Genomic DNA, 14,903 nt, shown 5'->3' with positions numbered 1-14,903 from the left:
AGATCAAATAACATTGTTACATACTGCGTTATGTTATTTGATAGATCCAGCTGGTCCCAGAAGCAGTTCTACAAATACCACTTATATCCACCTGGCAAGAGAATATTGGGTTTCTCGTTGGAGTTATGAAATGTATCACCTTGCAAATATGTGGAAACAGCACAAAGAAAAAGATGAGACATTTATTACCATGAACCCACACAAGTGAAAACATTACCACTCCCACGCAGTATTAAAGCACATACAGCATGTGTGCATACTGAATGTACACAGAAAGTCACATATGTAATAAAGCTGCCAGCTACTTATGTCAGTTTGCCTCATCTGTGCATCTCTGTCACTCAGTTAAAGCTTTCATCCTTCGCTCAGTCAACTACCCGGCAGCAAATACAGCAGCACAGCATGCTGTTCGGATAGAAAAGTACTTGCTAGTGATCCCCTTTCAGGCCCTTTGACAGATGAGGGCGGAAACATCGACCAAAATAATAGAAGTCAGGGGCAGATTTCCCAGGGTAGCAAGAACACCGGTCATCTTAGCCGATACCGAATGGTACATACAATCCCCCGAGTGCGGAGGTCCAATTTGAAGCCCAGATGGTTTTCACTGAAACCTTTTCCTGGTAATTTCAGCCACGACCGTTCTGGAAAAAGTGAGCCTCAAAATCTCAAGTTTAATTTGGTGACCAGAGATTATTCTCACACTGCTACAGCACTTTTCTAGGCGTTCAGGCGACGAGAAATGTCTTTATATCATGTGAAAGATAAAAGTAAAGTCTCAATAAAACAAGAAAACGACACCAGGTGACTGAGGGAAGAGATGGCAGCTGCTTGCTGAATACTTATTGAAATGTAGGTGGTAGTCGTCAGCTTTGTACAAGCTAGATGCATGTTTACAGTCACTGCGACTTAAGCATTGACTGATTCAACCAAGAAGCTGATAGGAAACATAATAATCTCGCAATGTGCCTGATTAGGCCACCTGGGGCGAAGTAATTAGGTGAAACTAAATCAAACTCCATAATCTAAAGCTTTTTTGGGCTAACTTCACTTGCATCTGCAGAGGAAAAATCCTTAAGGTAAATTCTGTTGCAGTTGAGCTTTCAGCTTTCTGCCCTGTCATTTCTTTGCTTATTCACACTGCTGCTGGTACATATCTAAGTGTTCTGTGTGTCAGTGGAAGTCAGCATAAAATTCGGTGTTTTTAAGACTCAGATTGAACTTCAAAGAGACTTGGCTTGGACCGCAGGAACACTTTGCTTTTCAGGTAGCAGCCTTGATTTTTGGCACAGGTATGGTACATGCATACCAATGCTGAATTCTTAAAAACTGTGTTCGTTAATCAGTTAGCTGATCGTCAGGAAATTAATTGAGAGCTGTTTTGTATTCCTCCAGAGTGAATGTCTTTGGGTTTGTGGACAAGAAATGTGAAGACCTCACCTTGGGTTCGGGGAGGCAGTGAGGCATTTTTCTCCATTTTCTGACACGGCAGACTAAACTAATTCATGGATTAATTAAAAACAGAATTTGACAGTTTAATCAGTGATGAAAATATGAAACGTCTAAATATTTATTTTCCATCCAATTATCCATCCGTCTATCCATCACATGCGCACATTGTTTTATTTTAGTAACATTCAAGCGATCCCAGTAAAATATTACGTATGTACATATTGGAGGAGATAAGTCATGGAGTAAAAATGTTGTTTTCACAGCATATCAGCGGTACGTCTACTCGAGCTGCAACAAACAGCAGCAGTTTTGATAAAATCCAATTATCATTTATGTACTTTCTTAAGCAAAAGTGGCAATATAACCGATTTCAGCTTCTATAATGTGATTTTTTTGGGGGGTTTTCTTACTCTTCTCTGATTGTAAACTGAATATCTTTGGGGTTTGACTATTGGATGGATAAAATAAAACATCTGTTGCCGGAGCTGTTTGAACTTGTGAAGGGCATTTTTCACTGCTTGCTGACAATTTATCGTATCTATTTTAGCCCACCTATGTACAAAATGACACCGTGCAAATTTACAGCAAAGCTCAGTTTCAGCCTTTACTGACGCAGAAATCAGATTGCTGCTGTTAGATTCTTTAACCATGCTAATGAACTCTGCCTCTGTTCTTAAGATAAAAGCGAGAAGACAGGCAGATGGATCGATATATAGCACGGCATCAGTCTATATTTTGCTCAGTATCCGGGCCCAGGGAACATTTCATAAAGGCCATAGGGTCGGCTTATCACGGAGCTAAATGCCAATGTAATTATTAGTGTCTGGAGATAGTGGAAAGGGAAGCACATCCTGCGGCAGTACACCATATTTAATTAATGAATGTCACTCTGTAGAGGGAGTGAGGGGAGTGCGTGAGAAAAGAGAAAGAAGCAGGGAGGCAGAGTGACAACAATACTGATCCGGACTTAAGTGCACAGACGCACAACCACACCAGGTACATGTAGAAATGCACTGAATAACAAACACAGCAGGCCGAGATTAAACAAGCATGAGAACATGAGCATAATCAGGTTCTTAGTTTAAACCTTGTTATAGAACTATAGGGACACAAACACCCACAAATTGTGTTCATAACCCTGCAAATAAACAGCGTGTGTCTGTGCTAGCTGCTATTTGTATCCAAATGACACACAAGCCTGACACACAGTCTGTATATGAGCATGTTCTGTAGAGTACTGCTCTGTATTTTCAGCATTGACTCTTTAACCAGCTGCTACTGTTGGATGTTCGGTAAAAGCCAGACAATGTGCGCTCCGGTGCACAGAATTGCCACCTGCGAGCGTGGGTGCGTTTTGACCAACAACACCATGATAACCAAGTCGGCGCGCAGCAACTCAGTTTAGTGACAAATCAACTACAGAACCGGTTTTCAAAAGACGAGTGACTCAGTGGAACTCAGATCATCCTCCAGACTGAAAAACTGCCGAGCAGATGTTGTTCATCAACAACACACTGGTTTATATTTAAACATGTGTATCTGCGATGCTCAGATTGAAACAGACTGTGCTTTACCTTTGTCGTACGCCTTCGCTGTTGCTGCTTAACATGATGGAGGAGGAGGAGTTCAGTGTGTTTGCAGTTTAACACGGTATGTTGAGTTAGCTTTCCTTTAGCTTTTGGAGGCATCTGATGACTGGTCATTATGAATATTGGGGGAAAGAGGTCCATTTTTCATATACTGTCGTCTGCACGCGCAGCACATTTCAGCTGGGCATCAAAACCACAATCAATGCTTTGGACCTACAGGCCCGGACTTCAGCCCGTCTCACCACTGCAGCAGGAACTCTCCTCTGCTGAACCCGTGGTATCTGAGCACCGGTGGAGTCTAACGCTTGGACCAACTTCACTGAAATAAATACAGAGACAGGAGAGGTGCACACTCATGCCACTGCTGTTCAGTAACAGAAGTCTGAGTCCTGTCTTACTTTGGTGAAGGTCAAGGGGGTCAGGTGTCCTGTCTGTTTGCTTTTCCTGCTGTCAGGGAGTATGCACACGACAGGCGGCTTGTCACACAGGATGCAAGCTTCCATGATGCCCCCCATGTTTCTTTTTTCGCTCCTTGCCCCCCTCAATCACAACCCTCTATCTTGGAGTGCTACTTGAGTCATGACTACACCTGGGACCCTCTCGCCTCGGTGCCATTTCTGTCATCGGATCAGCTGCTGACTCCAGCCCTGTATCCCCTGTCTTTTGTTCTCTGCCCACGTATTAACTCTGAACTGCCTGGAGAACAGAAAAGGAGTTGAGGCGGCTATGAAAAAAGAAAATAGATCAAGGTCCTGGAAAGCTGCAAAAAAAAAAAAAAAAGAAGATGTCTCTAAATGTTTCTTATGCAACAATTTCTATCCCTCTCACACATTTCTTCTGAAGGCGACACTCCTCGGCACACAGAAGTGGGTATTCTTGTTTGGAAACAATAGCAGGCGTGCTTCTGAGGCAACTGTTAAGCTATTGCAAAGCAGATGCTTTTTTCTCTCGCCAATCAATTTAACACCTACACCTCCCCTCTCCTCCTTCATGCCGGCTTTGGCTCATCAGTTTTAAATGGCACAAGGCATTCTTGCATTGTTCTTTTGACTTACTCAGAGGACAAGAAATGTTTCTGCTGAAGTAACAGCCCTATCAAGCCTTAATCACCAATAGGTTGGGTCAGCACAGCAAAAAAAAAAAAAAAAGAAAAGAATAAAGCACAGCGAGAGAACGTATTACAAAAGACAATAACACACTGTTGCAGTATGTGAAGACTCACTGGTTTCTCTACTTTTGTAGAGGCAATTATATTTCAGAGAGTCTGTAAAAACAGGATGAAGATTTGGAAACAATTTTCTCCCCCCCCCCTCTCTGAATCTCGCGCTAGACAGAATTGCAAGGGAAAAAGCCATCTGTGTCTGACTCTTATCCCTGGCTTCTCCGGAGCCTGGATGAGCCTGAGCCAGCAAATGTCAGTCGGATAAAGACCAAGCCTGACAGACAGACACAGGAGTTTTGTCATTCCGTGTGTCATCCCTTTGCTAGCAAGCCCAATCTTTGCCGGTCTCAAAAGCCCCGAGATGATGGGGGAAGGAAACATTCTCGGGGTGAACGTCAGGTTGTGTAACTCCTCCAAGCGCCACAACGGCTGAAACGTTGAGGACGTGCACTATTCTGGTGCCCCTGCGGCCTTTGAGAGCTTTCATTATTGTCTTATGTGCTGTGCGGCGGGGTCACCATGGAAACACAAAAACACATCAACAGTTTCTCCACAGAGGACACGAGGTTCTTCAACAACATGTTCTTCCAGGAGCCAGTGGTCTGTCCGGGGTCAGAGGATAGACGGCGTGACTTGATATTTAGAAAGAAAACACAGGATTCTGCAATTCGTCCGCAAGCAAATGCAGCTCAGGCTTGATTATTTACATGTTTGCATGTGATCAGCACGCGACAACACTTCAGGGCCGGCATTAATTATTATTGACTTTCAGAAGAATCTGATTGTGATTACTGATCACATCTGTTGTTTAGATTAATTCATCTCAAGCAAATTTACTTCAAATGAACAAAATGAGCTGCTCAAGTATTAGTTTGACATGTTTCTAAAACTTTTGTTTGGTGTGTTACATGAGATTCTGAGAAACATATCAAACGTTTCAAGGTTGTGAAAATCAATTTACAGCAATATTGATCTCTTATTAATGGGTCTAATTGTGGCCGACTGTGTCACGAGCCGTATGTCCAACATATATGTTTGTGTGTTTGTGCATTTTGAAGAATCATATTAAAAAACTTTGACAGAAACAGCAAAATTAAAAAAAACTAGTAACCAATTTCATAAGTTTTTACGCGTGTTTGACGTTTTAATGCACTTAATGGGAGATGGAAGCAGCTCTGACGTAGCGAACGATTAACCAAGAAAAGAAGAAGAAGCTGTTCCTGCAGATTAAGGAGCCTCCTCATCGCTCCACACAGATCGGATGTAACCTTCTTCACATTTACACATGAAAAAAACAGAACTGTCATATTTCCTTTGTGTTTTCTACATAACAGCTGTGGAAGCAAACAAGCTTAAAATTTGCAATACATTTGGATGGAAACCCAGTCACAGCTCCCGAGGCAGCTAGCTACAGCTAATAATCCAGGAAACTGCTTCCTGTATTTAATTTCTCTGTTTACTGGACTCAGTCAATCATTCCAAATGATTATATCTTATGAATGATATGTGAATGATATGTTTTGCTGAGATTCTCTGCAACAACAGTGATTAAGTGCAAATGTATTATGATGTATAGCTATGCTAAGGTCACACTAACTGAGACCCTGGTTGAAAAATACCAGAGTTTTCCTTAACGCTGTCATGAACTCAAACCTCCTTTCTGACGCTGCCCATTAAATAAAAAGCATTTACATTCAGTAATTACAACTTCACATGTTATTTTTCATTCTCGCACTGGATTGAAATTGCCTTCACGCAAATGAGGCATTCACAGGAAACAATTCAGCACGTAATCCGGCAGTCTTTAATTTCAGCCTCATCCGCCTTACTATTTACTGTTCCCTCTCCTACAGCCGGATCAGAGCTGAAGTCACGGCTAATGAACACTCAACATTTTCTACTGCTGCAGCGTCACATCAAAAACATTATTAAACCGCGCTTGTTGTTACCACAAGTGCCCACAGGTGTCGCCAAATCAACGAGGGCTGAAACCTTAAGGATGACGACTTATATCATGATATAGCATACATACCATCCACCCTGAACCATACCGTAGACAGAAATGCATCTACATAAAATAAGCTGATTATCTTCTTTCTGTCATTAGCATAATTTAGGAATAATCCATCTGAAATGCTCCTGACATGTTAGGGGGTATTTAGAGTTTGCTCCCACTGGTAAAACATCCTTTCTGTTCTTGTGATACAGTTTAAGATCCGTGATCAATGTGTTTACCTGGGAGGCACTTGCAGAGACTGTCCCACAGGAAACCGATGTCTATTCTCCGCGGACGTCGCTCTTTGCACAGTGTGTACTCTGTTCTTGGGAGCTGCAGTTACACGGGTGCAACATCAATAGTATTTGTCAAGTGGTTAAAGCTGATAAGAATACAAATGATTGCCTTGAGCTTGCTTCAAGGCTGGTTTGTCAGTACTGCTTGTAAGACAGAATTTTCAGCGATGGAGTCAAAGCGGTACAAACACAGCTGTGGGATTCAACTTTCTTAAGTCTGTCACTGTGTTGTATTTTTTTTATACATTGCATTTTTTTTTTTTCCCTGCCATTATTGTTCATATTTCGTCTGGATGCTTATGAGAACGGCAAAACTCTGTCGAGAAACGAACTGTAAATAAGAAAAAAGTGACAGGTAAACAGATACAGCAAACATACAGATAAATAAGACGCCTCGTGATGTGAGACGCCTCTGTCAGGACTTGTTGGAGCAGCATAAAGCGATGCCTCTTCGCTCTGCTCCTTCCCTCTCTTGCATCTGACCTCCTGCTGGTTCCATTACCTGCGCCACCCGCGTGACCTCGGGCACATCCAATCACGACAGTTACATAACAAAAGACGAGCGCGGAGAAGATTAGAGGCGCCGGGGAAGAGGGCGAGGCGAGAGATTGAGGAGTGTCAGGTGCACACCCAGAAATGAATTAAAAAAAAAAAAAAAAGTCTTTCACAGTTTCCACCCAAATCATGCGTCGCACCATCCTTCCTCCGCCTCCCCTCGCTGCGCTCCTATCTCAAAAGAACATGACACATTACAGCATTTTTTTTAGCAGGTCAGTTTTCTCTACCTCAGCTCTACAAACTGCATATCACTCCACCTCTGGTTTCAGCCTGTCATTTCGCATTATATAACTTGAAAGCACTCCAGCTGGGAAGCAAAAACATGACGCGTGTGATGGGAGGTGATGAATGGTACTGAGGGGGGAAAGGCGCAGACAACCCCTTTTTTCCATCAGCCCAGATAGGCTCATATACCCAGCAGGCTTTTAGCACAAGACTATAATCTTGTTGGAGTACAGAAAATGATATGCAAAACCCGTATATGGCTGCCAGTGTTTACTACCATGACTCGGCTTGCCTGCACATACCTAATTCTACCATCGAAGTTACTGAGATCATGCAGTGTAAGCCGTGTATGGCTATCCTTCACTACTGTATAATCCACAAGCAACCACAGCGTGGAACGGCAGGCCTGTGCATACACAACTGTAACATCATGGCCTACATCCATGTAGTCAGATCAGTGAGAGTACAGCTTAGGTCTGCAGATATCAAACTTTTAGGTTACTCACAGTGAGCATATATCGCTCTAAAAAAAAAAGGCATTTCACAAAGTTAAATACAAAAAAAAAAAATCCCTGCTCTCATAGTCCCATCCAGAACTCTCCTCAGACCACACAAATTAAATCCTAGAATCACTGCAAGCTTACAAAACCTCCCCGCAAATGCATGAAAAAGGAAATTCTTGGAGGCAGATGAGGATTGTTCCTTTCTGAACGGGAGGGATCTCTCTCTTTTTTTTTTTTTCAGAGAGAGAGACAGAGAGAGCGAGGCAGGAAAGCAGCACCGGAGGCCCAGCCCATGACAAAACAAAGAGATTAAATGACCTGTGAATGTGACTTTCCATTTTTCCATTAGCTCGCACTCAACTTAGAGGCCTGCTGCCCCCTCCTGGAGGCTGGCGAGGCATCATCGAGCGGGATGCACTGTGACGCCTGCTGATTTGAATTCTAACCTGCCAGTCTTTTGGGTTGATTAAATGTGCAACAATTACAGTTGGGGGTTATATCTGGACTCTGGGTGTAATGAGAAATTTATATGCAGCACTGCAGTGCAGGAAAAGGCCATTTTACTGTATGTAGCACAACATTGTAGAGGGTACATGCTGATTCAATATGTACCATGAAATCTCTCTCTTCAGTAATGTCTTGCAAATTCAGGGAAGATCTGATTCTTGCCTTCGAGAGCTGAATAGCTGAAATCTGCTGTCTTGATATAAAACAGAATGCAAATATGCCGGGGCCCCCCCTCTGAAGTGAGATTTCAGTGCTGGCCAGGGCCAAATGTCAACCAGTCCAAACAGATGGTGTGAAGAGCCGGGCCGTGCGGCTGACCTTGTGGCTGGTGACTTGGGGTGGAAATGCAACGCGAGACACCGGGTGTGTTTGTTTTTTGGTTTGTTTTTTCGCGTATCGCTGAATGTTGTGAACATCAAGAGAGATCGGCGTCGTTGCCAAGATAGAAAGGTGAAGTCACGTCAGGCCGGCTTGCTTTGCAGGTGCTTTCTGGATCTGTGGGATGCTGTCAGTCTGTCACGATGAAACAACGTGAAGCTTTCTACTGCTGATGACTGTAAACATTTTATGGGAAGCATTTTTACAAGATTATTTGTATCAGCAATTAATTTGTCTTTGTCCAATACACAAAGATATTCAATTTACGATTGTACAAAACAGACAAAAGCTACAAATACTCACATTAGGGAAGCTGAAACCACTGAAAATGCTTGTCATTTCAAATGTATTAAAGCGCCTACTTCACTGTCAGAAATGCAGGAAATTCCTGACAATTAATAATGAATCGACTAATTGTTTCACCACTAATTACTGTATCCTATTTGCATTTATGACAAGTTAAGTTTTTGAGACAATTTTGTAAAAAGTGTCATAAAGCGATCAGAGAAATAATTGGAAATTTCATCATGTACTTATTCCATGACGTGCCAAACCCCATCTGCTGATAAAGATCATGTGATACGATCAAAAGCTCCAGAACAGCTGCTAAATCGACGTTAAAACGAGCTTTGTTAACTACTCAATAACAAACTTCAACTCTATAATGTGAGTGAAAATACAACTTCCAAGCAGTTTACCGACAAATGGAGCATTTAGTCTCCTTGTGCTATAGCATTCAGGACTTCTTAAAGGCAGTTATAGATGCCAAAGAGTTCATTATAATGAGATCTTTAAGGTTCTGTTGTTCCCCTTTGTCCATGCACCACTACCTCCCAACTACACTGTCTTCATTTCTGCCTTGTTACCAACTAATGCCAGCTTCCTCTTCCACTGTATATAGGAACCCCAGGGGTATAGCCAATATTACTTAACAGTGAAACAAGCAAGACTTCCATACCCACAAGCAAGCTGTTACGGGGAATTCCCAACCTTTAGTGCACCTACAGCAACGCTTTTCATCTGCGCACTTTAAAAAAAATGAAATTCGACCGTCTTTGCTCCTTTCTTATCGCTGCCAAGGCATTTTTTGAAAAATCAGGGGATTTGTTCGTTTCCCCGTTCAAAAAGAAAACATTGTATATTCAGCCTCTCTCCGTTTCTGGTAGACTGAGTAAGGGGCTTTGAAGGAAGGCGGGTGGGTAGTAGATGGATAAGTGAAATTCACCTCTGCACAAATGCCTATTTCTCGAGAGAAGGCAATTTCCTGCAGCTCTGTTCACCAGCACACAGCTACAGTCCGAGCTTGGTCACACATCAGCGCTCCTGAGAATGCATTGTCCTACGGTTAATGCCAAAAGAGAGGACGGTCCTCTCTTTGCAAGGTTTTGCTACGAGTCGATTTAGTGCAAATGCTTCAGTTTGAGTACTGAAATGATTTCTCTTCAGGTCTCTCCACTGTCTTTAACACTCTGAAGAAGGAGAAAACTCGACCAAAATGGCGCTTTTCTGTCAACGGTGGCAAGACATTCTTCTCGGATGCCTATGATTACCTTCTAAACGCAGCTGAACTTGAATCTACATTAACGGTGGTTTCTACAGGAACGGAGGGCCATAACATAATGATAGAATACTGAGGGAGCGCCACGTCAGAATATCCCTTTTCCCTCCCGAGTGGAGTGCCTCCTTTGATCATCAAATTGTCCTCCTGAAAATCCTCTCTGTTCTTGAATTATCTGGGCCGCTGAAGTGGAAACTGAATTTTCTGTAGAGGCCAAAGCTTCTTAAGAGCGAGGAAAAAGAAGGGGGAAACTAATAAAAAGGTGCAAAAATGACACAAATTGAATAAGCGTGCAAAAAAAATGTATACATATATATATATATATATGTGTATGGCCCTATCCCTGAGTGTGACAGAGGAAAGGTAATCAAGGTCTTCAGACATTACAGCTGAGCACCGATGAGGAAATAACTCTATTTTCATTTCTGCCCACATATACAAAAAAAAAAGGAAACAGCATGAATATTGTGTTATTGTGTCCTCTCAACAACAACACGTATTCATCAACCTGAAAGGATTTACACATATTTAGGATATGCACGGCCTGTGCAGCAGCATACCTGCAGAATTAAGGTCCCCAGAAAAGGTATTTTCATGATAGAAATACCAAAGAGGCGATAGCAAAGCAAAATCACTTATCTGAAATCCCTCCCAGTACACGGAATTAACTTCTCATACGGTAGAACTGTTGCTGCCCTTGGACCTTGATTAAGGTGCTAACACAGGGCCGCTTGTCAGTTCTAATGTAAATTGCCTGTTAAGTACTGTCAATGGCACCCTGTTTAATTTGCCCAGCTTGATCACCGTTTGTTGTGGTTGCAGTTAAGTACACATTTTCATATTCATGCATATTCATACCGATTCATCCTCCTCAGATGCAGCTGGATTCATTAGGAATGCCTCCCCGTTAGCCAGCAGAAACAACAAATGAGCGGTGATTTTTCCCATCCGTGAGCCTTTCATTTTGGTTACAGCTTGGGTGCTGCTTAGGTGTTTTTTGTTTTTCACTAACACCACAACATCTAACGATTTCTCTGGTTAGATGTTTTACAGCAGCTAAAATTAGCAGGCTAATGCAAGATGCACTCCTGTGGAGTGGAGGCCATTTCTGCTCAAAGCGTACATACAGCTAACGTCATTTTTAAAAAAATCTCTGTGAACACTTTTTCAGCAACGTGACAACCTGCTCACAAGTTGAACTTTTACGGCCCTGCAGTGGGAGAACCCAAGAGCTTTTTATTGTTTTTGTTTTTTTGTTTAGTGCATGTGCTTGTGTGTGTGATTGCGCATACCAATTGCCATTTATAATAGAAAAAGGAACAGGGAGAAGAAGAGGAAAAATTGAGCCCTAGCCATTTTGTTTACAGCCAGCGATTTTGATATCTGCTGCCTGGTAAGAGGGAGGCTCAACAAGTTTAAAGTGAAACAGACAGCCGCATTCTCACACATTGCAGCTTGAGGGAAAATCACTGTTGGGAAACTGTGCTCGTCCTATTCAGAATTCAAATGAATGTGGAAGGGACCCTGTTGTACGAGTGGAGAAAACAGTGGACCCAGACAGACAGCCAACTCAGGCAAGAAACAAATATCACAGAGAAGGCAAGGTGGATGTAGATCTGTATCAGCCTGTTGTTTAGCAACTCTGAAAAGTGCTAAACTACCCAACTTGACTTGTGTGGCTAACAATGGATGTTTTAAAACATTTACATTAGATGCTGATGTGCAATTGTGAGCTTGTAATTTTCATTCAATCTCACATCCACCAGGACTGTAAACACTCACTTGTGCACCAAATGTGTATTCATCTGTAAATAGTTCCCAACAAGTGCACTATTTACTCCTGTTTCAGTTATGTTCGCTAACATCTACATTACTGTTTTCGGAACTGATTAATCCATTCCCATGTTAGGTTGGTCTTCTCATGAGATGCACTGACAATAAGGAAAATACAGAAATAATTGTCCTTTAAATGATACTCTCCTAAAAATAAAAGTGGACATGCTGTACACAAACGTATTTAGATCATATACTGTACCTGACAATACCTTGTAAAGTACCTCAAGGTCAGATAGGACCATGGTTTAAAGCCTTGCAAAATACTCAACCTGAGTAAAGGCAATAGCCCCCCACAATACCCGCCAGCATTTCACTATAACCTGTATGAATAAAAGCAACTTACCACTGCTTCGTCCTCAGAGAGAACTCGCTCTTCATCATGGATGAGTGCCACTTTAGCCTGAACTTCATCCACTGTTATACTGGAAAAAGGAAAGAAAAGATGATAGCAGTGTGAGTTAGTCTTAGTATTTTGGTACAATGACAGGGGCCATTTTTACCCCCTACACTAAAATGTACAAAATAGAAACAATACTAAGGTTCATTCCATAAATAAATAATAAAAGCCTTCACGAGCTGAATGAAAGTCCTTCTGGTTCTTGACTACATTCATCCCCTCAAGTGCATTAACAAAATGTTGCTAGCACATTAGCATGCCTCACAGTTTAAAGCACATTTTGGAAGAGGCATGAGCTTTAATTCATTTTAACGACTGATGCTCTGAACATGTCGAGGCCTGTTCAGAAGGCACGTATTCCAGAGCGGACAAGTGTGGGCAAAACATTTCCACTGGACTTGCTGGGAAAATCTTTGTGATAATGAAAAATTGGACTTTCGGACCTAAAGCACGATGTTATGGCTTCACAAAGCATGAACCACAGTGCACAAGGTGCTAAATGAACCAGTCGGTATTTTTGTTTTCATCCGGAGTTTCAACTGATATGAGGATAAATTCAAAGTTGTCATTTTTTGGGTGGGTGGGTTTGGGCCCAGTCAACATTGGACTGGATTTTTAGCAGATCTGACTCTGAGTGGCACGTGACACAATGGGCGGCACACGACACAAAACGACACACAGCGCAATCAAAAATCACACACACCACCTCTTATCCTAAAACACTCAGATCTTCTCTTCAGCTATTCTTCCCTGCTGGTGTCTTTCTTGCAGAGGCTCCACCTAAACTAACATTACTGAGCTGAGATAATGACTGCATGGCCGGGATCAATCCCGGGGGTCCATCAAAAGCGGAAGAGCAGGCAAACATACAAAGCAAAGAGCTTGTTCCACTATAGAGGATCAATGCTCGGGGTAAGTGCTGAAGAAAAACAATGGCTCTCTCCATTGTGAGGCGGCACAGTGGCTGCAGCTCTAAAAACACGTGTGACGAAAACTGGCTTCGGCCCCAATCACGCGGGCATTTGCACACACATACGTATAGAGCACAGCATTGTAAAAGCAGCTGCACACCTACAGCGGGTTTGACTGAAAGAGACAGTGATGAACATTAGGGAACTCGCTCTCACTCACACACATACACTTATAATCCTGACAGAGAGGAGGGGATAAAAAGCACAACCTGTTCGTGGGCCTTTGGGAGGCTCCATCATGGTTCATTTCCTGAAGCAGTTGGTAGACTCTATTTATAGGCCAGCATACTGGTACCAGTTAATCCTGCACTGGGCTGCCAACTGCCTGCCAGCTGGCACAGTGGGTTGCACTTGTGTGTGGTGGTTCGGGATGCAATAATAGTAAGGAGGTCCAGAAGCTACCTTAATGACCAATGTGTGAGGGAGACTTTTTTCTCCCCATAGTACAAACTGATAGGAAGAAACTTCCAGACTTAACCTTTACTAACTATATGCTCTGGATGTGACTGAAACGCCTGAACCTGCTAACCCACAAATCACAGGAATAATAGCCTTTCCATATTCTCTTATGTATTTCAGACAGGATTCAAAACTTGGTGAAAAAAAAAATGTCAGCATTTTTGTCATGAAGTAATTATTGGTGGCTAAATGGACACAAAAATGAGATTAGTTCACAGTATAAATGAGAGAACAATTATCTGTGAATCTGCATTAAAGATAATTAGAAATTCCAATCGAGTGGATTAAGAACGGGGTAGTGTTTTGCTAAGTGTCCATAGGGACCAAGCTGAGAGCTTTTTACAAGATAAAGAGTGTGCGATGAGCATGCTAATCCGGTTCAAAGTCAGCAAACTGCCTGGCAATGTGCAAGCATCAGGTGTACCGGTGACTTTGGACTTTGCATTTATCGTAATGGCGACTAAATCGAGCTCGACACTTTGGTGTCTCGCCTGCAGAGCGTTTCGGGAAAAATGGTGATGTAGCATACATACACAGAGCCTCCGCCTCCTGCTTTATTCAAATGGGCATCAATGCATGTCCCGCCTCAAGATAGCCAGCTCACTGGATCCCACTGACGGACTGAAACGACGGCTGGATAGAAATAAGCGGGCACTTGCAGATATTTCAGCTTAGTAATGTGTTTGTTTAAGCGCAGGCCTGTGCAGAGACACGGCTTGGGATGGAGGGGATAGAGTGGATGGATGGAGGCAGAGCTGGGGAGGGTAGGGGATTGGGGGGGGCAGAAGGGCTGAATAATGGTACACATCCAGGCGCGGGAATGCATAAGTGTGCACATAGCGCTGCCTGGAAAATCGCTGCACAAGCACTTCGTCCTCGACGCAGCCATATGTTTTATAGCGCTTTCAGTTTACTATGCCCGGCCTCGCTTCCTTTCCAGGAGAATATGCCCAGTTAGCTTAAGCAGTATTGATTTTTCCAGGCGTGGTGTGGAAAGGTGAGGAAGGCGAGGGTGGGGA

At 42.8% G+C, this 14,903-nt stretch overlaps 1 protein-coding gene across 5 annotated transcripts in view; it reads right to left on the bottom strand.

The window, feature by feature from the left end:
• Positions 1–14,903, bottom strand: part of LOC143316832 (glucosidase 2 subunit beta-like) — a 124,356-nt gene that overhangs the window by 90,592 nt on the left and 18,861 nt on the right. For all 5 annotated transcript variants that reach the window (XR_013076625.1, XR_013076626.1, XR_013076627.1 and 2 more), the window contains exon 8: positions 12,401–12,479. Coding sequence is in view for 2 of the 5 variants with exons in the window: in XM_076724539.1 (XP_076580654.1) it covers positions 12,401–12,479 (79 nt within the window). In the remaining 3 variants the exon portion in view is untranslated. The remainder of the gene's footprint in view (positions 1–12,400; positions 12,480–14,903) is intronic.

This window comes from Chaetodon auriga, chromosome 24 (assembly GCF_051107435.1).
Source record: "Chaetodon auriga isolate fChaAug3 chromosome 24, fChaAug3.hap1, whole genome shotgun sequence".
Taxonomy (NCBI): Eukaryota; Metazoa; Chordata; class Actinopteri; order Chaetodontiformes; family Chaetodontidae; genus Chaetodon; species Chaetodon auriga.
This window is presented reverse-complemented; position numbering and strand designations above follow the sequence as displayed.